The following is a 25,267-nucleotide window of genomic DNA, read 5'->3' as shown; positions in this document are numbered from 1 at the left end:
ATTTTTTTCAATCAAATCAATATAAAATGGAGTGTTATAACAGTTAAATATTTTTTTTTTTAGTGAATGAATTGACCAATATGAAATATCGCTTAGCTTTTATACGTACTTTATCCCAGCTCTAATTTAAATATACACAGTAAATAGTTTTCCCTTATGAGTGTGATGAGATGATGAGCGTGTGTTCAGTCAAAGTCATTGATCCCAGCATCAGGCAGCAGATCTGCTCTCTACAGGGTCACCACTTTCCCAGATTCACACAGAGCTCTGTGAGTCTCTCTCCATCACCCCCCAGTCCCCCACCTGTTCCCCGGGATCTAACCATTGTCCCTCGGGCAATAACAGCATTAAGTGTGCAACACCCCTTATTGTCTCTCTGAGCTCTCTGATTGGCTGAGACTGTGAGAAAGTGCAGTCAGACCCAGACCCACACATTCATATGGAGATGTGGGACTATAAATAGGAGGGATGAAGCCAGCAGAGATCAGATTCTCTCTACAGAGACCTCTACAGCACAGAGATCCAGACATGGCACCTACAATCACTGCAGCAATGACCAACTCTCAGGAGCCTCACACTCTGACCCACAAGGTAAATTCAAGATTCAACAAGATTTCAATATTGTCATTCAGATGTTGTCTTTGCTCATGCCAAATCTAAATTCCAGTATAAGATTATTAATGACTTTTTTTTTCTTTCTGCAGCTCAAAAAGCCTCTGGTGGAGAAGTTACGCAGAGAGCGAATCAACATCAGCATTGAGCAGATCAAGTCTCTCCTGGGTCCAGAGTTCCTCAAACAGCAGCCAGACTCCAAGCTGGAGAAAGCAGACATCCTGGAGATGACAGTTTGTGTCCTGAGACGACTGCAGCAGCAGAATGAAAAGCAGAGAAGACTGCTGAACCACGTCAACAAGATGCAGTGTTCCTCTGATAAGAACCTGAGAGAGGCTGACTTCTCTCTGCTGAGCTCCACAGTCCAGACCAGCATCACCAAAGAGAAGAGTCCAGTCAACAGCGCCCCCTGGAGGCCGTGGTAGACCCCTACAGACTGGAGTTACTACCAGACAAACTGAGATGACCATATTGGTCAAAGATTACTGGAAGTGAATTCTTCTGAATTCTGAAATACTATGAACTTCTTCTTCTGTTTGTACAGAAGGTTGGTTTTGTTCATTTTCTTTATGCAAGATGACATGTCCTGAGGAAATGACAACAACTATATCTTTCAATTTAAGAAAGAGAACATCTTGTCATGCATGTTGCATGAACCAAATCTGATTGAATTTGCAATTATCATTATAATACAATGTACTTCATGTAATGGCAGATTACAGCGCTATGGTTACATTTGTAATCTTCTAATTGTTGTTGATCATTTTGATCAGAAACTTTAACTGTTCTTACATGTCAAGTTAAGAAAGAGAACATCTTGTCATGCATGTTGCAAGAACAAATCTGAATGCAACAGACATTGATATACCTCACTGTACATCAAGTATTGGTCGTATATAGTTTAATGCATTTAGTATCTTTTGATTGTTATTGATCATAGTGAACAAAGACTTCCTGTCCATTTTTAGGACTTACTCATAATTGACTTAATTTCTCTGATAACTCAGAGCTGATCTGTTGAAAGATCGAATTGTTTATCCTTGTTTTCCAAAAGGTTTTCTTAATGTCACACTTTTCCTGTGATACTTTTATGTCTCACTACACCTTGTGTGTTGTCCAATATACTAACTACATGGAGAATTGTTTTTTGTATCTCTTTGATTGATCAAAGATATTAATTGTCCTTTTTATGGACATATTTGGACCTTCCCTCACTTTCTGTGATAATTGACAATTGTTCTGTTTTAAGATTAATATGTTATTCTTTCATAATGAAGGGTTTGTTAAATGTAACATTGTCACAGTTTTACTCTGGCAATCTTACATTTAAAAAATCTATTGATTATTAAAACGACGTGACCAGTTGTAAGGTCAGTTTTTATAAAAACATGTTTGTTAGCCAACAGTGAATGTTTTACTGTTCCCTCAAAAAGTGTAAATTGTGTGTCTTTTGTAAAGACGGTTGTCCCTCTACTCTCTGTGAGTACAGTGTCTTGTAGAAATCTACAAGTTGTTGTTGTTGTGATGTATCATCACCTTTGGATGAAGCATTCATGATTTATTTTTGCTCATTGTGCTTTTTGAATAAACAAAAATTGCCAGCTGAAAATGTTGTTCTATAGTTAGTTTTTCCTTACACTTGCCCTTGTTATGATAGAAACTTGAGTTTTATTGAATTAAATAAGAGTTCTCTATAACCATCCACCCATTGTAAGACACAGTATTTGTCTAAGCTTAACACACAATCCATCCATCACTTATAACCACTTTGCATAGATGTCGCTGGGTTGGTAACTATTAACACATTTGGGTAATTTAGAGTTGCTTGTTAAATTAGACTGCATGTCTTCGAGCTGGGGGAGGAAGACAGAGACCTTTGAGGAAACTCATGAACCTACAGGGAGAACAATACATCTCTTCAAATAAAAGTTTCAGCAGGTTCAGACCTAGAACCCTTTCACTGAGTTACAGTGCTAACTGCTGCACCATACCGGTACATTTTCAGCTGGTTTCACTCAGATTATTCATGAAATTAGGTCAGTTTTTGCTAAAGTCATCAACTGAATGAGACAATGTATATTCTAAAATATTATTGGCGGAAAGAACGTTTTTTTATGAACTGTAAAGTGTGATTGTTTAATGTAAAAAATGTAAATGAAAACGTTTCTACTTCAGAGACAGAAGACATTGTATCTGATGTGATGCATAATGAGGCACACTTCTATTGTTCCTCCAGTGAAAGGACAGCGTGTGGGAAACCAGAGGAACCTCACTCACAGAGCCCTGTGGGACAAAAGATCTGTGCCCTATAGAGACAGATTCAAAACACTCTGGATCTCAGAAATGCTACATTCTTAATCTGTTTAATATCATAGATTAATATCTAAGTGAAGTTTTTCCTACCACGATAAAAACTGCTTGACAAAGCCTTTTGTACTGTATAAGAGTCTGTTAGTGAGCCTACTTGTAAAACTAGATTGTTTTTGAGAATTTAAAGTACAAAATATTGGTCTTGTCTCAGGATGACTATGTTGTTCTACTTTGCAACCGATTACAAGTCACTGGAAAACAGAACACTGTTTACTTTGATTACCAACAGGTCGCTGTTTTTTAGACAAATGATGACCACAGCCAAGTATCAGATGTTGACCTCAGGGTTTATGGTTTACATGAACTATACAGGACTATTTTATTATGAATGACTGATGGTATGTGATATCCGCCAAGGTTTACAACACCTACACTTTTGACATTATATACGAATGGAAATATTTATGTTTGAGTTGTACAAGTAAGGTGAATTAGTATACACATAATGAATGATCTAATGGTCCAAGTGTAAAATGGACAATCAATACATCGGTGTGGTTTTGGTCAAACAGAATAATTTGTGTTAATAGACAGAGTGTGGGAAATCTCAGGAGATCACAGTTTAGCATGATTATCGACCTAAATCCCACAAGCAGCAGATTATTCTCTAAAGGGATTTGGCACACTTCAGGAAGCAGCTGCTTCAACCTCCCAAACTCATCTAAAAAGCAGAACTCTTGAACAAGTTGCTAATGATCAAATACAATGTTGATCAAGGTCTAAATGTTTCAATGATTAATAAAAGTTATCCTTATCATTTTAGAAATAAATGTAGTGGACTCATCATTAAAAAGCCAGCCAATGGCGTGGTTTCCCTCCAGATGGTGGGTGACGTCCGGCTCTGTTTCTACCACCACACACGTCCAGTATCAGTCACAAAGGCTCCATTCAAAGACCTTTTGTTGTTCAGTGACCACAGCATTCAGAGTCAGTGGGAAACTGAGACCAACTTTCTACCCACATAAGTCAAGAGAGTGTGCTACATCTGGAGATAAGCATGTCAGTGTGTACTTAAGTCTTATTATAACATAACATAATTCAGTTTGTAATATAGATGTTTTATTATTGTAAAAGTTTAAGAAAATGTATTAAAGGACAATTGTATCTGATTTTATAATAAATAAAAGTGAGGATAAACTACATGAGTGGCACTTAAAGTGATAATGCAAATATATATTTCTACTAATTATTGAGTGTATTTAAACATTTATACAGACAATTTAAGCAAAGATGAAATTAATTTTTGTGTCCCACGTGTGTGATGAGATGATGAGCGTGTGCTCAGTCAAAGTCATTGATCCCAGCATCAGGCAGCAGATCTGCTCTCTACAGGGTCACCACTTTCCCAGATTCACACAGAGCTCTGTGAGTCTCTCTCCATCACCCCCCCAGTCCTCCACCTGTTCCCCTGGGATCTAACCATTGCCCTCATTTCAATAAAACCATCAGGCATGTGGCATCATTTATTGTGTCACCAAGCTTTCTGATTGGCTGAGACTGTGAGAAAGTGCAGTGTGACCCAGACCCACACATTCATATGGAGATGTGGGACTATAAATAGGAGGGATGAAGCCAGCAGAGATCAGATTCTCTCTACAGAGACCTCTACAGCACAGAGATCCAGACATGGCACCTACAATCACTGCAGCAATGACCAACTCTCAGGAGCCTCACACTCTGACCCACAAGGTAAATTCAAGATTCAAGAAGATTTCAAATTATTGTCATTCAGATGTTGTCTTTGTTCATGCCAAATCTAAATTCCATAAGATTATTAATGACTTCCTTTTTCTTTCTGCAGCTCAAAAAGCCTCTGGTGGAGAAGTTACGCAGAGAGCGAATCAACATCAGCATTGAGCAGATCAAGTCTCTCCTGGGTCCAGAGTTCCTCAAACAGCAGCCAGACTCCAAGCTGGAGAAAGCAGACATCCTGGAGATGACAGTTTGTGTCCTGAGACGACTGCAGCAGCAGAATGAAAAGCAGAGAAGACTGCTGAACCACGTCAACAAGATGCAGTGTTCCTCTGATAAGAACCTGAGAGAGGCTGACTTCTCTCTGCTGAGCTCCACAGTCCAGACCAGCATCACCAAAGAGAAGAGTCCAGTCAACAGCGCCCCCTGGAGGCCGTGGTAGACCCCTACAGACTGGAGTTACTACCAGACAAACTGAGATGACCATATTGGTCAAAGATTACTGGAAGTGAATTCTTCTGAATTCTGAAATGTTATGAACTTCTTCTTCTGTTTGTACAGAAGGTTGGATTTGTTCATTTTCTTTATGCAAGATGACATGTCCTGAGGAAATGACAACAACTATATCTTTCAATTTAAGAAAGAGAACATCTTGTCATGCATGTTGCATGAACCAAATCTGATTGCATTTGCAATTATAATTTGAATACACTGTACTTCTTGTTTTGGCAGATTACAGTGCTATGGTTAAATGTGTGTAATCTTTTGGTTGTTATTGATCATTTTGATCAGAAACGTTGCCTATTCTTTTTATGGAAATATTTTCACAACAACTTTGTTTTGATGATAATTGCTCAAAACTGATCTGTTGCAAGATCCAAATATTTATCCTTACTTGTAAAAGGTTTGTTTAATATCACAATTGTTCTGTGATTAGTTTACTACTCACTGCACGCCATGTGTTGGTGAATGTATGAAATGTGAATATTTGTTGTCTTTTGATTGTTTAGATTAAAAGAAACGTAACTGACATTTTATTATAGAGGACTTTTCCTCACTTTATGTATAAAACATTATCTGTGTTAGATTCTACATTGTTCTCCTTTTATTTATAAAAGGTGTGTTTAATGTCACAATGTGACAGTTTTACAGTGGCAATATTGTCCTAATATTTAATCATTCAATATTATTTAATGGTTATAAAAAAGGATTTGACCTGTTGCAAGGTCAGTTTTTACAATTTTGTTTTGATCAAAATTGCAATTGAAATTGAGTACTGTGTCCTCAAATATTGTTATTCGCTTGTCTTTTATAAAGACGGTTGTTCCTCTACTCTGTGTGAGTACCATGTCTTGTAGAAAATACAAGTTGTTGTTGTGCTGTATCATCACCTCTATTGGGCTTTCATATTTAGGTTGTTGATTGTGCCTTGTTGAATAAACAAACACTGCCAATTGAAAATGTTGTGTTCTCATTGTTTTTACTTTTCAACAGTTTTTACCCTTAATTGATGAATAAAACTACATTTCAAAAACAGTAGTTCATTATTCATAACACCTGCTAAGTTTAAACTTAAGCATATGAATGTGGTTCAATCGATGACTTTAGTGAAGGATCTTTAATACAATATCAATGTTTACATGGAGTTAGTCAAGTCATCAGACTAAATGTGACAACAAACTAAAACACTTTCTGCACCATGTGTTTTGATTATTGTCGGTTATAGGTGTTATAATGATAACACCTAAAGGTTTAACAATGTTCTCTTTAAAGAAGTCAGATGTTTCTAATGAGAGGCTAAATAAGACACTTTTAGTTGATTTTGCACAATTAACAAATAAAAATCATTACAGAAATGATAAACTATATACAAGGCTTTAAGATGCTTTACATCTCACTGAGATTATTGAAAAGCTTCCACCTAAATAATGTTAATAGATTTAAAATGTTTAGGAGAATAAAAGATTGTTGTACAGATTATTATATGACTTCATAATAGTGACGGCATTACAACAACGTGTCTGGAAGGGTTCACAGCCGATGTTCTTCTCACTGTTAGTTGTTCCTCTTAAGCGGCTATATTTGCAATGTGTTTAGTTTCACATCTCTCAATGTAGATATTTAATGAAAGCTGCTACTTATAGATTTATTTCTTAAAAACTACTTCACTTAATTGTTTAAATTGTAGACCGTTGACGAGACATGGTACTTTCTCAAACTAATACGACTTTCGTTTCTTCCATATAATGTTTTAACATTAAACATTAACACTGCACTATCTTCAGAAGTTATCTTTTCTGGTTTCCTTTGATGTCAAGTACAATCTATTCACTTTTATGGTTAATTATCTTTAAGGGGGGCCTCACAGACGCAAGTGCACAAGGTCTTCCAAAGGTCCATCTGTAGAGGGGCACATGCCTATTCACAGCAAAGAGAGGGAGTGTGGGAAAACGCTGGAGGACAGAGTTGAGGGTGAACGACGTCCACCCACTCCACCAGCAGCCAAGTAATTCTCCAAAGGGATTTGGCACACTTTAGGAAACAGCTGCCCACCAGGAGACCTCCCACATTCATGTATAGAGAACTAGTTCTGATCAAGTTATTGATCAGCAATAAAACATGATAATTAATGAAAGTTCTAAAAATATGCCAATGATCGGCGCCTCAAAATATAAAATAGTGATTAATTAGGATGATAATTAGGGGACGTTTTTTTCAACCAACATTTCGAACACTACAAGTCAGCCAATGGCGTCCTTTCCCTCCAGATGGCTGGTGATGTCAGACTCAGTTTCTGTAACAACACACAGCCAGCATCTGTCAGAGGAGTCCCTTTGTGGAGCATTGACCACACCATACAGGGAGTCAGTGTGGGAAACTGAGCTCAACATGCTACTCAGGCTGACTACAAGGCACGTGTCAAAAGACCACATCTGGACAGATGCATGATTATTAGGGTGGGTTTAGTTCAAGTAACATGAATGGGCATCACACTATTTTCTTACATATTTTTTTGCCTGTTTGCAATAAAATGAATGTAGAGATTTGAGGATATTTTTTATGATGAAAAAAATATATAATGACATATCAAATTAAATCATCAATATAAAATGGAGTGTGTTTAACAGTTCAATGTATCATTTTTTTGTGAATGAAAGCGCTGACAAATATGAAATATCACTTAGCTTTTACACTTTAGCTTATCCCAGCTCTAATTTAAATATACACAGTAAATAGTTTTCCCTTATGAGTGTGATGAGATGATGAGCGTGTGCTCAGTCAAAGTCATTGATCCCAGCATCAGGCAGCAGATCTGCTCTCTACAGGGTCACCACTTTCCCAGATTCACACAGAGCTCTGTGTGTCTCTCTCCATCACCCCCCCAGTCCTCCACCTGTTCCCCTGGGATTTAACCATTGTCCCCAGGGCAATAAGACTATTGAGTTGCTGAACCCCTTATTGTCAAACAGTGCTTTCTGATTGGCTGAGACTGTGAGAAAGTGCAGTCAGACCCAGACCCACACATTCATATGGAGATGTGGGACTATAAATAGGAGGGATGAAGCCAGCAGAGATCAGATTCTCTCTACAGAGACCTCTACAGCACAGAGATCCAGACATGGCACCTACAATCACTGCAGCAATGACCAACTCTCAGGAGCCTCACACTCTGACCCACAAGGTAAATTCAAGATTTCAATATTGTCATTCAGATATTGTCTTTGTTCATGCCAAATCTAAACTCCAGAATAAGATTATTAATGACTTTTTTCTTCTTTCTGCAGCTCAGAAAGCCTCTGGTGGAGAAGTTACGCAGAGAGCGAATCAACATCAGCATTGAGCAGATCAAGTTTCTCCTGGGTCCAGAGTTCCTCAAACAGCAGCCAGACTCCAAGCTGGAGAAAGCAGACATCCTGGAGATGACAGTTTGTGTCCTGAGACGACTGCAGCAGCAGAATGAAAAGCAGAGAAGACTGCTGAACCACGTCAACAAGATGCAGTGTTCCTCTGATAAGAACCTGAGAGAGGCTGACTTCTCTCTGCTGAGCTCCACAGTCCAGACCAGCATCAACAAAGAGAAGAGTCCAGTCAACAGCGCCCCCTGGAGGCCGTGGTAGACCCCTACAGACTGGAGTTACTACCAGACAAACTGAGATGACCATATTGGTCAAAGATTAGTGGAAGTGAATTCTTCTGAATTCTGAAATACTATGAACTTCTTCTTCTGTTTGTACAGAAGGTTGGATTTGTTCATTTTCTTTATGCAAGATGACATGTCCTGAGGAAATGACAACAACTATATCTTTCAATTTAAGAAAGAGAACATCTTGTCATGCATGTTGCATGAACCAAATCTGATTGAATTTGCAATTATCATTATAATACAATGTACTTCATGTAATGGCAGATTACAACGCTATGGTTACATTTGTAATCCTCTAATTGTTGTTGATCATTTTGATCAGAAACTTGAACTGTTCTTACATGTCAAGTTAAGAAAGAGAACATCTTGTCATGCATGTTGCAAGAACAAATCTGAATGCAACAGACATTGATATACCTCACTGTACATCAAGTATTGGTCGTATATAGTTTAATGCATTTAGTATCTTTTGATTGTTATTGATCATAGTGAACAAAGACTTCCTGTCCATTTTTAGGACTTACTCATAATTGACTTAATTTCTCTGATAACTCAGAGCTGATCTGTTGAAAGATCGAATTGTTTATCCTTGTTTTCCAAAAGGTTTTCTTAAATGTCACACTTTTCCTGTGATACTTTTATGTCTCACTACACCTTGTGTGTTGTCCAATATACTAACTACATGGAGAATTGTTTTTTGTATCTCTTTGATTGATCAAAGATATTAATTGTCCTTTTTATGGACATATTTGGACCTTCCCTCACTTTCTGTGATAATTGACAATTGTTCTGTTTTAAGATTAATATGTTATTCTTTCATAATGAAGGGTTTGTTAAATGTAACATTGTCACAGTTTTACTCTGACAATCTTACATTTAAAAAATCTATTGATTATTAAAACGACGTGACCAGTTGTAAGGTCAGTTTTTATAAAAACATGTTTGTTAGCCAACAGTGAATGTTTTACTGTTCCCTCAAAAAGTGTAAATTGTGTGTCTTTTGTAAAGACGGTTGTCCCTCTACTCTCTGTGAGTACAGTGTCTTGTAGAAATCTACAAGTTGTTGTTGTTGTGATGTATCATCACCTTTAGATGAAGCATTCATGATTTATTTTTGCTCATTGTGCTTTTTGAATAAACAAAAATTGCCAGCTGAAAATGTTGTTCTATAGTTAGTTTTTCCTTACACTTGCCCTTGTTATGATAGAAACTTGAGTTTTATTGAATTAAATAAGAGTTCTCTATAACCATCCACCCATTGTAAGACACAGTATTTGTCTAAGCTTAACACACAATCCATCCATCACTTATAACCACTTTGCATAGATGTCGCTGGGTTGGTAACTATTAACACATTTGGGTAATTTAGAGTTGCTTGTTAAATTAGACTGCATGTCTTCGAGCTGGGGGAGGAAGACAGAGACCTTTGAGGAAACTCATGAACCTACAGGGAGAACAATACATCTCTTCAAATCAAAGTTTCAGCAGGTTCAGACCTAGAACCCTTTCACTGAGTTACAGTGCTAACTGCTGCACCATACCGGTACATTTTCAGCTGGTTTCACTCAGATTATTCATGAAATTAGGTCCGTTTTTGCTAAAGTCATCAACTGAATGAGACAATGTATATTTTAAAATATTATTGGCGGAAAGAACGTTTTTTTATGAACTGTAAAGTGTGGTTGTTTAATGTAAAAAATGTAAATGAAAACGTTTCTACTTCAGAGACAGAAGACATTGTATCTGAAGTGATGCATAATGAGGCACACTTCTATTGTTCCTCCAGTGAAAGGACAGCGTGTGGGAAACCAGAGGAACCTCACTCACAGAGCCCTGTGGGACAAAAGATCTGTGCCCTATAGAGACAGATTCAAAACACTCTGGATCTCAGAAATGCTACATTCTTAATCTGTTTAATATCATAGATTAATATCTAAGTGAAGTTTTTCCTACCACGATAAAAACTGCTTGACAAAGCCTTTTGTACTGTATAAGAGTCTGTTAGTGAGCCTACTTGTAAAACTAGATTGTTTTTGAGAATTTAAAGTACAAAATATTGGTCTTGTCTCAGGATGACTATGTTGTTCTACTTTGCAACCGATTACAAGTCACTGGAAAACAGAACACTGTTTACTTTGATTACCAACAGGTCGCTGTTTTTTAGACAAATGATGACCACAGCCAAGTATCAGATGTTGACCTCAGGGTTTATGGTTTACATGAACTATACAGGACTATTTTATTATAAATGACTGATTGTATGTGATATCCGCCAAGGTTTACAACACCTACACTTTTGACATTATATACGAATGGAAATATTTATGTTTGAGTTGTACAAGTAAGGTGAATTAGTATACACATAATGAATGATCTAATGGTCCAAGTGTAAAATGGACAATCAATACATCGGTGTGGTTTTGGTCAAACAGAATAATTTGTGTTAATAGACAGAGTGTGGGAACTCTCAGGAGATCACAGTTTAGCATGATTATCGACCTAAACCCCACGAGCAGCAGATTATTCTCTAAAGGGATTTGGCACACTTCAGGAAGCAGCTGCTTCAACCTCCCAAACTCATCTAAAAAGCAGAACTCTTGAACAAGTTGCTAATGATCAAATACAATGTTGATCAAGGTCTAAATGTTTCAATGATTAATAAAAGTTATCCTTATCATTTTAGAAATAAATGTAGTGGACTCATCATTAAAAAGCCAGCCAATGGCGTGGTTTCCCTCCAGATGGTGGGTGACGTCCGGCTCTGTTTTTACCACCACACACGTCCAGTATCAGTCACAAAGGCTCCATTCAAAGTCCTTTTGTTGTTCACTGACCACAGCATTCAGAGTCAGTGGGAAACTGAGACCAACTTTCTACCCACATAAGTCAAGAGAGTGTGCTACATCTGGAGATAAGCACGTCAGTTGTCCTTAACATTTGAATATAGAATGGAAATGTGAATATTTTTCATCGCATGTAAGACTAACATTTATAAGATACATTTTTGATTTCTTTTCAAAGTTGTAGAAATATAGGGTAATTGTTTTTAATAAGGATTCTATTTGATTTAATTAAGAATAAAAACTAAACTAAAAAACATAAAAGGCTAATAACGTTAGAAGGAAATATATATTTCTCTGAACAACTTTTGTAGTTAAATGTAAGTTACACAGTACTTTTCATCCAGCAATTCAATGTCGGTATCAAACGTGTGTGATGAGATGATGAGCGTGTGCTCAGTCAAAGTCATTGATCCCAGCATCAGGCAGCAGATCTGCTCTCTACAGGGTCACCACTTTCCCAGATTCACACAGAGCTCTATGTGTCTCTCTCCATCACCCCCCCAGTCCCCCACCTGTTCCCCTGGGATCTAACCATTGCCCTCAGTCCAATAAAACCATCAGGCTGGTGGCATAATTTATTGTGTCACCAAGCTTTCTGATTGGCTGAGACTGTGAGAAAGTGCAGTCAGACCCAGACCCACACATTCATATGGAGATGTGGGACTATAAATAGGAGGGATGAAGCCAGCAGAGATCAGATTCTCTCTACAGAGACCTCTACAGCACAGAGATCCAGACATGGCACCTACAATCACTGCAGCAATGACCAACTCTCAGGAGCCTCACACTCTGACCCACAAGGTACATTCAACATTCAACAAGATTTCAATATTGTCATTCAGATGTTGTCTTTGTTCATGTCAAATCTAAACTCCAGAATAAGATTATTAATGACTTTTTTCTTCTTTCTGCAGCTCAGAAAGCCTCTGGTGGAGAAGTTACGCAGAGAGCGAATCAACATCAGCATTGAGCAGATCAAGTCTCTTCTGGGTCCAGAGATCCTCAAACAGCAGCCAGACTCCAAGCTGGAGAAAGCAGACATCCTGGAGATGACAGTTTGTGTCCTGAGACGACTGCAGCAGCAGAATGAAAAGCAGAGAAGACTGCTGAACCACGTCAACAAGATGCAGTGTTCCTCTGATAAGAACCTGAGAGAGGCTGACTTCTCTCTGCTGAGCTCCACAGTCCAGACCAGCATCAACAAAGAGAAGAGTCCAGTCAACAGCGCTCCCTGGAGGCCGTGGTAGACCCCTACAGACTGGAGTTACTACCAGACAAACTGAGATGACCATATTGGTCAAAGATGACTGGAAGTGAATTCTTCTGAATTCTGAAATACTATGAACTTCTTCTTCTGTTTGTACAGAAGGTTGGTTTTGTTCATTTTCTTTATGCAAGATGACATGTCCTGAGGAAATGACAACAACTATATCTTTCAATTTAAGAAAGAGAACATCTTGTCATGCATGTTGCATGAACCAAATCTGATTGAATTTGCAATTATCATTATAATACAATGTACTTCATGTAATGGCAGATTACAGCGCTATGGTTACATTTGTAATCTTCTAATTGTTGTTGATCATTTTGATCAGAAACTTTAACTGTTCTTACATGTCAAGTTAAGAAAGAGAACATCTTGTCATGCATGTTGCAAGAACAAATCTGAATGCAACAGACATTGATATACCTCACTGTACATCAAGTATTGGTCGTATACAGTTTAATGCATTTAGTATCTTTTGATTGTTATTGATCATAGTGAACAAAGACTTCCTGTCCATTTTTAGGACTTACTCATAATTGACTTAATTTCTCTGATAACTCAGAGCTGATCTGTTGAAAGATCGAATTGTTTATCCTTTTTTTCAAAAGGTTTTCTTAATGTGACACTTTTCCTGTGATACTTTTATGTCTCACTACACCTTGTGTGTTGTCCAATATACTAACTACATGGAGAATTGTTTTTTGTATCTCTTTGATTGATCAAAGATATTAATTGTCCTTTTTATGGACATATTTGGACCTTCCCTCACTTTCTGTGATAATTGACAATTGTTCTGTTTTAAGATTAAAATGTTATTCTTTCATAATGAAGGGTTTGTTAAATGTAACATTGTCACAGTTTTACTCTGACAATCTTACATTTAAAAAATCTATTGATTATTAAAACGACGTGACCAGTTGTAAGGTCAGTTTTTATAAAAACATGTTTGTTAGCCAACAGTGAATGTTTTACTGTTCCCTCAAAAAGTGTAAATTGTGTGTCTTTTGTAAAGACGGTTGTCCCTCTACTCTCTGTGAGTACAGTGTCTTGTAGAAATCTACAAGTTGTTGTTGTTGTGATGTATCATCACCTTTAGATGAAGCATTCATGATTTATTTTTGCTCATTGTGCTTTTTGAATAAACAAAAATTGCCAGCTGAAAATGTTGTTCTATAGTTAGTATTTCCTTACACTTGCCCTTGTTATGATAGAAACTTGAGTTTTATTGAATTAAATAAGAGTTCTCTATAACCATCCACCCATTGTAAGACACAGTATTTGTCTAAGCTTAACACACAATCCATCCATCACTTATAACCACTTTGCATAGATGTCGCTGGGTTGGTAACTATTAACACATTTGGGTAATTTAGAGTTGCTTGTTAAATTAGACTGCATGTCTTCGAGCTGGGGGAGGAAGACAGAGACCTTTGAGGAAACTCATGAACCTACAGGGAGAACAATACATCTCTTCAAATCAAAGTTTCAGCAGGTTCAGACCTAGAACCCTTTCACTGAGTTACAGTGCTAACTGCTGCTCCATACCGGTACATTTTCAGCTGGTTTCACTCAGATTATTCATGAAATTAGGTCAGTTTGTGCTAAAGTCATCAACTGAATGAGACAATGTATATTTTAAAAATATTATTGGCGGAAAGAACGTTTTTTTATGAACTGTAAAGTGTGTTGTTTAATGTAAAAAATGTAAATGAAAACGTTACTACTTCAGAGACAGAAGACATTGTATCTGAAGTGATGCATAATGAGGCACACTTCTATTGTTCCTCCAGTGAAAGGACAGCGTGTGGGAAACCAGAGGAACCTCACTCACAGAGCCCTGTGGGACAAAAGATCTGTGCCCTATAGAGACAGATTCAAAACACTCTGGATCTCAGAAATGCTACATTCTTAATCTGTTTAATATCATAGATTAATATCTAAGTGAAGTTTTTCCTACCACGATAAAAACTGCTTGACAAAGCCTTTTGTACTGTATAAGAGTCTGTTAGTGAGCCTACTTGTAAAACTAGATTGTTTTTGAGAATTTAAAGTACAAAATATTGGTCTTGTCTCAGGATGACTATGTTGTTCTACTTTGCAACCGATTACAAGTCACTGGAAAACAGAACACTGTTTACTTTGATTACCAACAGGTCGCTGTTTTTTAGACAAATGATGACCACAGCCAAGTATCAGATGTTGACCTCAGGGTTTATGGTTTACATGAACTATACAGGAATATTTTATTATAAATGACTGATTGTATGTGATATCCGCCAAGGTTTACAACACCTACACTTTTGACATTATATACGAATGGAAATATTTATGTTTGAGTTGTACAAGTAAGGTGAATTAGTATACACATAATGAATGATCTAATGGTCCAAGTGTAAAATGGACAATCAATACATCGGTGTGGTTTTGGTCAAACAGAATAATTTGTGTTAATAGACAGAGTGTGGGAAATCTCAGGAGATCACAGTTTAGCATGATTATCGACCTAAACCCCACAAGCAGCAGATTATTCTCTAAAGGGATTTGGCACACTTCAGGAAGCAGCTGCTTCAACCTCCCAAACTCATCTAAAAAGCAGAACTCTTGAACAAGTTGCTAATGATCAAATACAATGTTGAATTGAAGGTCTCAATGTTTCAATGATTAATAAAAGTTATCCTTATCATTTTAGAAATAAATGTAGTGGACTCATCATTAAAAAGCCAGCCAATGGCGTGGTTTCCCTCCAGATGGTGGGTGACGTCCGGCTCTGTTTCTACCACCACACACGTCCAGTATCAGTCACAAAGGCTCCATTCAAAGACCTTTTGTTGTTCACTGACCACAGCATTCAGAGTCAGTGGGAAACTGAGACCAACTTTCTACCCACACAAGTCAAGAGAGTGTGCTACATCTGGAGATAAGCACGTCAGTGTGTACTTAAGTCTTATTATAACATAACATAATTCAGTTTGTAATAGAGATAAGCACGTCAGTTGTCCTTAACATTTGAATATAGAATGGAAATGTGAATATTTTTCATCGCATGTAAGACTAACATTTATAAGATACATTTTTGATTTCTTTTCAAAGTTGTAGAAATATAGGGTAATTGTTTTTAATAAGGATTCTATTTGATTTAATTAAGAATAAAAACTAAACTAAAAAACATAAAAGGCTAATAACGTTAGAAGGAAATATATATTTCTCTGAACAACTTTTGTAGTTAAATGTAAGTTACACAGTACTTTTCATCCAGCAATTCAATGTCGGTATCAAACGTGTGTGATGAGATGATGAGCGTGTGCTCAGTCAAAGTCATTGATCCCAGCATCAGGCAGCAGATCTGCTCTCTACAGGGTCACCACTTTCCCAGATTCACACAGAGCTCTGTGTGTCTCTCTCCATCACCCCCCCAGTCCCCCACCTGTTCCCCTGGGATCTAACCATTGCCCTCAGTCCAATAAAACCATCAGGCTGGTGGCATAATTTATTGTGTCACCAAGCTTTCTGATTGGCTGAGACTGTGAGAAAGTGCAGTCAGACCCAGACCCACACATTCATATGGAGATGTGGGACTATAAATAGGAGGGATGAAGCCAGCAGAGATCAGATTCTCTCTACAGAGACCTCTACAGCACAGAGATCCAGACATGGCACCTACAATCACTGCAGCAATGACCAACTCTCAGGAGCCTCACACTCTGACCCACAAGGTACATTCAACATTCAACAAGATTTCAATATTGTCATTCAGATGTTGTCTTTGTTCATGTCAAATCTAAACTCCAGAATAAGATTATTAATGACTTTTTTCTTCTTTCTGCAGCTCAGAAAGCCTCTGGTGGAGAAGTTACGCAGAGAGCGAATCAACATCAGCATTGAGCAGATCAAGTCTCTTCTGGGTCCAGAGTTCCTCAAACAGCAGCCAGACTCCAAGCTGGAGAAAGCAGACATCCTGGAGATGACAGTTTGTGTCCTGAGACGACTGCAGCAGCAGAATGAAAAGCAGAGAAGACTGCTGAACCACGTCAACAAGATGCAGTGTTCCTCTGATAAGAACCTGAGAGAGGCTGACTTCTCTCTGCTGAGCTCCACAGTCCAGACCAGCATCAACAAAGAGAAGAGTCCAGTCAACAGCGCCCCCTGGAGGCCGTGGTAGACCCCTACAGACTGGAGTTACTACCAGACAAACTGAGATGACCATATTGGTCAAAGATGACTGGAAGTGAATTCTTCTGAATTCTGAAATACTATGAACTTCTTCTTCTGTTTGTACAGAAGGTTGGTTTTGTTCATTTTCTTTATGCAAGATGACATGTCCTGAGGAAATGACAACAACTATATCTTTCAATTTAAGAAAGAGAACATCTTGTCATGCATGTTGCATGAACCAAATCTGATTGAATTTGCAATTATCATTATAATACAATGTACTTCATGTAATGGCAGATTACAGCGCTATGGTTACATTTGTAATCTTCTAATTGTTGTTGATCATTTTGATCAGAAACTTTAACTGTTCTTACATGTCAAGTTAAGAAAGAGAACATCTTGTCATGCATGTTGCAAGAACAAATCTGAATGCAACAGACATTGATATACCTCACTGTACATCAAGTATTGGTCGTATACAGTTTAATGCATTTAGTATCTTTTGATTGTTATTGATCATAGTGAACAAAGACTTCCTGTCCATTTTTAGGACTTTCTCATAATTGACTTAATTTCTCTGATAACTCAGACCTGATCTGTTGAAAGATCGAATTGTTTATCCTTTTTTTCAAAAGGTTTTCTTAATGTGACACTTTTCCTGTGATACTTTTATGTCTCACTACACCTTGTGTGTTGTCCAATATACTAACTACATGGAGAATTGTTTTTTGTATCTCTTTGATTGATCAAAGATATTAATTGTCCTTTTTATGGACATATTTGGACCTTCCCTCACTTTCTGTGATAATTGACAATTGTTCTGTTTTAAGATTAAAATGTTATTCTTTCATAATGAAGGGTTTGTTAAATGTAACATTGTCACAGTTTTACTCTGACAATCTTACATTTAAAAAATCTATTGATTATTAAAACGACGTGACCAGTTGTAAGGTCAGTTTTTATAAAAACATGTTTGTTAGCCAACAGTGAATGTTTTACTGTTCCCTCAAAAAGTGTAAATTGTGTGTCTTTTGTAAAGACGGTTGTCCCTCTACTCTCTGTGAGTACAGTGTCTTGTAGAAATCTACAAGTTGTTGTTGTTGTGATGTATCATCACCTTTAGATGAAGCATTCATGATTTATTTTTGCTCATTGTGCTTTTTGAATAAACAAAAATTGCCAGCTGAAAATGTTGTTCTATAGTTAGTATTTCCTTACACTTGCCCTTGTTATGATAGAAACTTGAGTTTTATTGAATTAAATAAGAGTTCTCTATAACCATCCACCCATTGTAAGACACAGTATTTGTCTAAGCTTAACACACAATCCATCCATCACTTATAACCACTTTGCATAGATGTCGCTGGGTTGGTAACTATTAACACATTTGGGTAATTTAGAGTTGCTTGTTAAATTAGACTGCATGTCTTCGAGCTGGGGGAGGAAGACAGAGACCTTTGAGGAAACTCATGAACCTACAGGGAGAACAATACATCTCTTCAAATCAAAGTTTCAGCAGGTTCAGACCTAGAACCCTTTCACTGAGTTACAGTGCTAACTGCTGCTCCATACCGGTACATTTTCAGCTGGTTTCACTCAGATTATTCATGAAATTAGGTCAGTTTTTGCTAAAGTCATCAACTGAATGAGACAATGTATATTTTAAAAATATTATTGGCGGAAAGAACGTTTTTTTATGAACTGTAAAGTGTGTTGTTTAATGTAAAAAATGTAAATGAAAACGTTACTACTTCAGAGACAGAAGACATTGTATCTGAAGTGATGCATAATGAGGCACACTTCTATTGTTCCTCCAGTGAAAGGACAGCGTGTGGGAAACCAGAGGAACCTCACTCACAGAGCCCTGTGGGACAAAAGATCTGTGCCCTATAGAGACAGATTCAAAACACTCTGGATCTCAGAAATGCTACATTCTTAATCTGTTTAATATCATAGATTAATATCTAAGTGAAGTTTTTCCTACCACGATAAAAACTGCTTGACAAAGCCTTTTGTACTGTATAAGAGTCTGTTAGTGAGCCTACTTGTAAAACTAGATTGTTTTTGAGAATTTAAAGTACAAAATATTGGTCTTGTCTCAGGATGACTATGTTGTTCTACTTTGCAACCGATTACAAGTCACTGGAAAACAGAACACTGTTTACTTTGATTACCAACAGGTCGCTGTTTTTTAGACAAATGATGACCACAGCCAAGTATCAGATGTTGACCTCAGGGTTTATGGTTTACATGAACTATACAGGAATATTTTATTATAAATGACTGATTGTATGTGATATCCGCCAAGGTTTACAACACCTACACTTTTGACATTATATACGAATGGAAATATTTATGTTTGAGTTGTACAAGTAAGGTGAATTAGTATACACATAATGAATGATCTAATGGTCCAAGTGTAAAATGGACAATCAATACATCGGTGTGGTTTTGGTCAAACAGAATAATTTGTGTTAATAGACAGAGTGTGGGAAATCTCAGGAGATCACAGTTTAGCATGATTATCGACCTAAACCCCACAAGCAGCAGATTATTCTCTAAAGGGATTTGGCACACTTCAGGAAGCAGCTGCTTCAACCTCCCAAACTCATCTAAAAAGCAGAACTCTTGAACAAGTTGCTAATGATCAAATACAATGTTGAATTGAAGGTCTCAATGTTTCAATGATTAATAAAAGTTATCCTTATCATTTTAGAAATAAATGTAGTGGACTCATCATTAAAAAGCCAGCCAATGGCGTGGTTTCCCTCCAGATGGTGGGTGACGTCCGGCTCTGTTTCTACCACCACACACGTCCAGTATCAGTCACAAAGGCTCCATTCAAAGACCTTTTGTTGTTCACTGACCACAGCATTCAGAGTCAGTGGGAAACTGAGACCAACTTTCTACCCACACAAGTCAAGAGAGTGTGCTACATCTGGAGATAAGCACGTCAGTGTGTACTTAAGTCTTATTATAACATAACATAATTCAGTTTGTAATATAGATGTTTTATTATTGTAAAAGTTTAAGAAAATGTATTAAAGGACAATTGTATCTGATTTTATAATAAATAAAAGTGAGGATAAACTACATGAGTGGCACTTAAAGTGATAATGCAAATATATATTTCTACTAATTATTGAGTGTATTTAAACATTTATACAGACAATTTAAGCAAAGATGAAATTAATGTCGGTATCAAACGTGTGTGATGAGATGATGAGCGTGTGCTCAGTCAAAGTCATTGATCCCAGCATCAGGCAGCAGATCTGCTCTCTACAGGGTCACCACTTTCCCAGATTCACACAGAGCTCTGTGAGTCTCTCTCCATCACCCCCCCAGTCCCCCACCTGTTCCCCTGGGATCTAACCATTGCCCTCATTTCAATAAAACCATCAGGCGTGTGGCATCATTTATTGTGTCACCAAGCTTTCTGATTGGCTGAGACTGTGAGAAAGTGCAGTGAGACCCAGACCCACACATTCATATGGAGATGTGGGACTATAAATAGGAGGGATGAAGCCAGCAGAGATCAGATTCTCTCTACAGAGACCTCTACAGCACAGAGATCCAGACATGGCACCTACAATCACTGCAGCAATGACCAACTCTCAGGAGCCTCACACTCTGACCCACAAGGTACATTCAAGATTCAAGAAGATTTCAATATTGTTCTTCAGATGTTGTCTTTGTTCATGTCAAATCTAAACTCCAGAATAAGATTATTAATGACTTCCTTTTTCTTTCTGCAGCTCAGAAAGCCTCTGGTGGAGAAGTTACGCAGAGAGCGAATCAACATCAGCATTGAGCAGATCAAGTCTCTCCTGGGTCCAGAGTTCCTCAAACAGCAGCCAGACTCCAAGCTGGAGAAAGCAGACATCCTGGAGATGACAGTTTGTGTCCTGAGACGACTGCAGCATCAGAATGAAAAGCAGAGAAGACTGCTGAACCACGTCAACAAGATGCAGTGTTCCTCTGATAAGAACCTGAGAGAGGCTGACTTCTCTCTGCTGAGCTCCACAGTCCAGACCAGCATCACCAAAGAGAAGAGTCCAGTCAACAGCGCCCCCTGGAGGCCGTGGTAGACCCCTACAGACTGGAGTTACTACCAGACAAACTGAGATGACCATATTGGTCAAAGATTACTGGAAGTGAATTCTTCTGAATTCTGAAATGTTATGAACTTCTTCTTCTGTTTGTACAGAAGGTTGGATTTGTTTGTTTTCTTTTTGCAAGATGACATGTCCTGAGGAAATGACAACAACTATATCTTTCAATTTAAGAAAGAGAACATCTTGTCATGCATGTTGCATGAACCAAATCTGATTGCATTTGCAATTATAATTTGAATACACTGTACTTCTTGTTTTGGCAGATTACAGTGCTATGGTTAAATGTGTGTAATCTTTTGGTTGTTATTGATCATTTTGATCAGAAACGTTGCCTGTTCTTTTTATGGAAATATTTTCACAACAACTTTGTTTTGATGATAATTGCTCAAAACTGATCTGTTGCAAGATCCAAATATTTATCCTTACTTGTAAAAGGTTTGTTTAATATCACAATTGTTCTGTGATTAGTTTACTACTCACTGCACGCCATGTGTTGGTGAATGTATGAAATGTGAATATTTGTTGTCTTTTGATTGTTTAGATTAAAAGAAACGTAACTGACATTTTATTATAGAGGACTTTTCCTCACTTTATGTATAAAACATTATCTCTGTTAGATTCTACATTGTTCTCCTTTTATTTATAAAAGGTGTGTTTAATGTCACAATGTGACAGTTTTACAGTGGCAATATTGTCCTAATATTTAATCATTCAATATTATTTAATGGTTATAAAAAAGGATTTGACCTGTTGCAAGGTCAGTTTTTACAATTTTGTTTTGATCAAAATTGCAATTGAAATTGAGTACTGTGTCCTCAAATATTGTTATTCGCTTGTCTTTTATAAAGACGGTTGTTCCTCTACTCTGTGTGAGTACCATGTCTTGTAGAAAATACAAGTTGTTGTTGTGCTGTATCATCACCTCTATTGGGCTTTCATATTTAGGTTGTTGATTGTGCCTTGTTGAATAAACAAACACTGCCAATTGAAAATGTTGTGTTCTCATTGTTTTTACTTTTCAACAGTTTTTACCCTTAATTGATGAATAAAACTACATTTCAAAAACAGTAGTTCATTATTCATAACACCTGCTAAGTTTAAACTTAAGCATATGAATGTGGTTCAATCGATGACTTTAGTGAAGGATCTTTAATACAATATCAATGTTTACATGGAGTTAGTCAAGTCATCAGACTAAATGTGACAACAAACTAAAACACTTTCTGCACCATGTGTTTTGATTATTGTCGGTTATAGGTGTTATAATGATAACACCTAAAGGTTTAACAATGTTCTCTTTAAAGAAGTCAGATGTTTCTAATGAGAGGCTAAATAAGACACTTTTAGTTGATTTTGCACAATTAACAAATAAAAAACATTACAGAAATGATAAACTATATACAAGGCTTTAAGATGCTTTACATCTCACTGAGATTATTGAAAAGCTTCCACCTAAATAATGTTAATAGATTTAAAATGTTTAGGAGAATAAAAGATTGTTGTACAGATTATTATATGACTTCATAATAGTGACGGCATTACAACAACGTGTCTGGAAGGGTTCACAGCCGATGTTCTTCTCACTGTTAGTTGTTCCTCTTAAGCGGCTATATTTGCAATGTGTTTAGTTTCAAATCTCTCAATGTAGATATTTAATGAAAGCTGCTACTTATAGATTTATTTCTTAAAAACTACTTCAAAATTGTAGACCGTTGACGAGACATGGTACTTTCTCAAACTAATACGACTTTCGTTTCTTCCATATAATGTTTTAACATTAAACATTAACACTGCACTATCTTCAGAAGTGACCTTTTCTGGTTTCCTTTGATGTCAAGTACAATCTATTCACTTTTATGGTTAATTATCTTTAAGGGGGGCCTCACAGACGCAAGTGCACAAGGTCTTCCAAAGGTCCATCTGTAGAGGGGCACATGCCTATTCACAGCAAAGAGAGGGAGTGTGGGAAAACGCTGGAGGACAGAGTTGAGGGTGAACGACGTCCACCCACTCCACCAGCAGCCAAGTAATTCTCCAAAGGGATTTGGCACACTTTAGGAAACAGCTGCCCACCAGGAGACCTCCCACATTCATGTATAGAGAACTAGTTCTGATCAAGTTATTGATCAGCAATAAAACATGATAATTAATGAAAGTTCTAAAAATATGCCAATGATCGGCGCCTCAAAATATAAAATAGTGATTAATTAGGATGATAATTAGGGGACGTTTTTTTCAACCAACATTTCGAACACTACAAGTCAGCCAATGGCGTCCTTTCCCTCCAGATGGCTGGTGATGTCAGACTCAGTTTCTGTAACAACACACAGCCAGCATCTGTCAGAGGAGTCCCTTTGTGGAGCATTGACCACACCATACAGGGAGTCAGTGTGGGAAACTGAGCTCAACATGCTACTCAGGCTGACTACAAGGCACGTGTCAAAAGACCACATCTGGACAGATGCATGATTATTAGGGTGGGTTTAGTTCAAGTAACATGAATGGGCATCACACTATTTTCTTACATATTTTTTTGCCTGTTTGCAATAAAATGAATGTAGAGATTTGAGGATATTTTTTATGATGAAAAAAATATATAATGACATATCAAATTAAATCATCAATATAAAATGGAGTGTGTTTAACAGTTCAATGTATCATTTTTTTGTGAATGAAAGCGCTGACAAATATGAAATATCACTTAGCTTTTACACTTTAGCTTATCCCAGCTCTAATTTAAATATACACAGTAAATAGTTTTCCCTTATGAGTGTGATGAGATGATGAGCGTGTGCTCAGTCAAAGTCATTGATCCCAGCATCAGGCAGCAGATCTGCTCTCTACAGGGTCACCACTTTCCCAGATTCACACAGAGCTCTGTGAGTCTCTCTCCATCACCCCCCCAGTCCTCCACCTGTTCCCCTGGGATTTAACCATTGTCCCCAGGGCAATAAGACTATTGAGTTGCTGAACCCCTTATTGTCAAACAGTGCTTTCTGATTGGCTGAGACTGTGAGAAAGTGCAGTGTGACCCAGACCCACACATTCATATGGAGATGTGGGACTATAAATAGAAGGGATGAAGCCAGCAGAGATCAGATTCTCTCTACAGAGACCTCTACAGCACAGAGATCCAGACATGGCACCTACAATCACTGCAGCAATGACCAACTCTCAGGAGCCTCACACTCTGACCCACAAGGTAAATTCAAGATTTCAATATTGTTCTTCAGATGTTGTCTTTGTTCATGCCAAATCTAAACTCCAGTATAAGATTATTAATGACTTTCTTTTTCTTTCTGCAGCTCAAAAAGCCTCTGGTGGAGAAGTTACGCAGAGAGCGAATCAACATCAGCATTGAGCAGATCAAGTCTCTCCTGGGTCCAGAGTTCCTCAAACAGCAGCCAGACTCCAAGCTGGAGAAAGCAGACATCCTGGAGATGACAGTTTGTGTCCTGAGACGACTGCAGCAGCAGAATGAAAAGCAGAGAAGACTGCTGAACCACGTCAACAAGATGCAGTGTTCCTCTGATAAGAACCTGAGAGAGGCTGACTTCTCTCTGCTGAGCTCCACAGTCCAGACCAGCATCACCAAAGAGAAGAGTCCAGTTAACAGCGCCCCCTGGAGGCCGTGGTAGACCCCTACAGACTGGAGTTACTACCAGACAAACTGAGATGACCATATTGGTCAAAGATTACTGGAAGTGAATTCTTCTGAATTCTGAAATACTAAGAACTTCTTCTTCTGTTTGTACAGAAGGTTGGTTTTGTTCATTTTCTTTATGCAAGATGACATGTCCTGAGGAAATGACAACAACTATATCTTTCAATTTAAGAAAGAGAACATCTTGTCATGCATGTTGCATGAACCAAATCTGATTGCATTTGCAATTATCATTATAATACAATGTACTTCATGTAATGGCAGATTACAGCGCTATGGTTACATTTGTAATCTTCTAATTGTTGTTGATCATTTTGATCAGAAACTTTAACTGTTCTTACATGTCAAGTTAAGAAAGAGAACATCTTGTCATGCATGTTGCAAGAACAAATCTGAATGCAACAGACA

The 25,267-nt window shown here is 37.5% G+C and overlaps 7 protein-coding genes across 7 annotated transcripts; all 7 read left to right on the top strand.

Annotated features, from left to right (window-relative positions):
* Window positions 1–468: 468 nt before the first annotated feature.
* Window positions 469–1,174, top strand: LOC117489835 (hairy/enhancer-of-split related with YRPW motif-like protein). The gene is made up of 2 exons (XM_034139373.1): window positions 469–591; window positions 705–1,174. Exons 1-2 carry the CDS (start codon window positions 469–471, stop codon window positions 1,035–1,037), a joined length of 456 nt encoding a protein of 151 aa, XP_033995264.1. The 3' UTR covers window positions 1,038–1,174.
* A 3,374-nt stretch (window positions 1,175–4,548) lies between these two features.
* On the top strand, window positions 4,549–5,116 carry LOC117489836 (hairy/enhancer-of-split related with YRPW motif-like protein). The gene is made up of 2 exons (XM_034139374.1): window positions 4,549–4,671; window positions 4,784–5,116. The coding sequence occupies exons 1-2, from the start codon at window positions 4,549–4,551 to the stop codon at window positions 5,114–5,116; spliced, it is 456 nt and encodes a 151-aa protein (XP_033995265.1).
* A 3,117-nt stretch (window positions 5,117–8,233) lies between these two features.
* Window positions 8,234–8,792, top strand: LOC117489927 (hairy/enhancer-of-split related with YRPW motif-like protein). Its single transcript, XM_034139508.1, has 2 exons — window positions 8,234–8,356; window positions 8,460–8,792. The coding sequence occupies exons 1-2, from the start codon at window positions 8,234–8,236 to the stop codon at window positions 8,790–8,792; spliced, it is 456 nt and encodes a 151-aa protein (XP_033995399.1).
* Window positions 8,793–12,339: 3,547 nt separating this feature from the next.
* LOC117489926 (hairy/enhancer-of-split related with YRPW motif-like protein) lies at window positions 12,340–12,908 on the top strand. The gene is made up of 2 exons (XM_034139507.1): window positions 12,340–12,462; window positions 12,576–12,908. The coding sequence occupies exons 1-2, from the start codon at window positions 12,340–12,342 to the stop codon at window positions 12,906–12,908; spliced, it is 456 nt and encodes a 151-aa protein (XP_033995398.1).
* A 3,610-nt stretch (window positions 12,909–16,518) lies between these two features.
* LOC117489917 (hairy/enhancer-of-split related with YRPW motif-like protein) lies at window positions 16,519–17,087 on the top strand. Its single transcript, XM_034139497.1, has 2 exons — window positions 16,519–16,641; window positions 16,755–17,087. The coding sequence occupies exons 1-2, from the start codon at window positions 16,519–16,521 to the stop codon at window positions 17,085–17,087; spliced, it is 456 nt and encodes a 151-aa protein (XP_033995388.1).
* Window positions 17,088–20,599: 3,512 nt separating this feature from the next.
* LOC117489916 (hairy/enhancer-of-split related with YRPW motif-like protein) lies at window positions 20,600–21,168 on the top strand. Its single transcript, XM_034139496.1, has 2 exons — window positions 20,600–20,722; window positions 20,836–21,168. Exons 1-2 carry the CDS (start codon window positions 20,600–20,602, stop codon window positions 21,166–21,168), a joined length of 456 nt encoding a protein of 151 aa, XP_033995387.1.
* Window positions 21,169–24,274: 3,106 nt separating this feature from the next.
* On the top strand, window positions 24,275–24,864 carry LOC117489922 (hairy/enhancer-of-split related with YRPW motif-like protein). The gene is made up of 2 exons (XM_034139504.1): window positions 24,275–24,397; window positions 24,501–24,864. Exons 1-2 carry the CDS (start codon window positions 24,275–24,277, stop codon window positions 24,831–24,833), a joined length of 456 nt encoding a protein of 151 aa, XP_033995395.1. The 3' UTR covers window positions 24,834–24,864.
* The last annotated feature ends 403 nt before the right edge of the window (window positions 24,865–25,267 follow it).

This window comes from Trematomus bernacchii, unplaced genomic scaffold, assembly GCF_902827165.1.
Source record: "Trematomus bernacchii unplaced genomic scaffold, fTreBer1.1, whole genome shotgun sequence".
NCBI lineage: Eukaryota > Metazoa > Chordata > Actinopteri > Perciformes > Nototheniidae > Trematomus > Trematomus bernacchii.
This window is presented reverse-complemented; position numbering and strand designations above follow the sequence as displayed.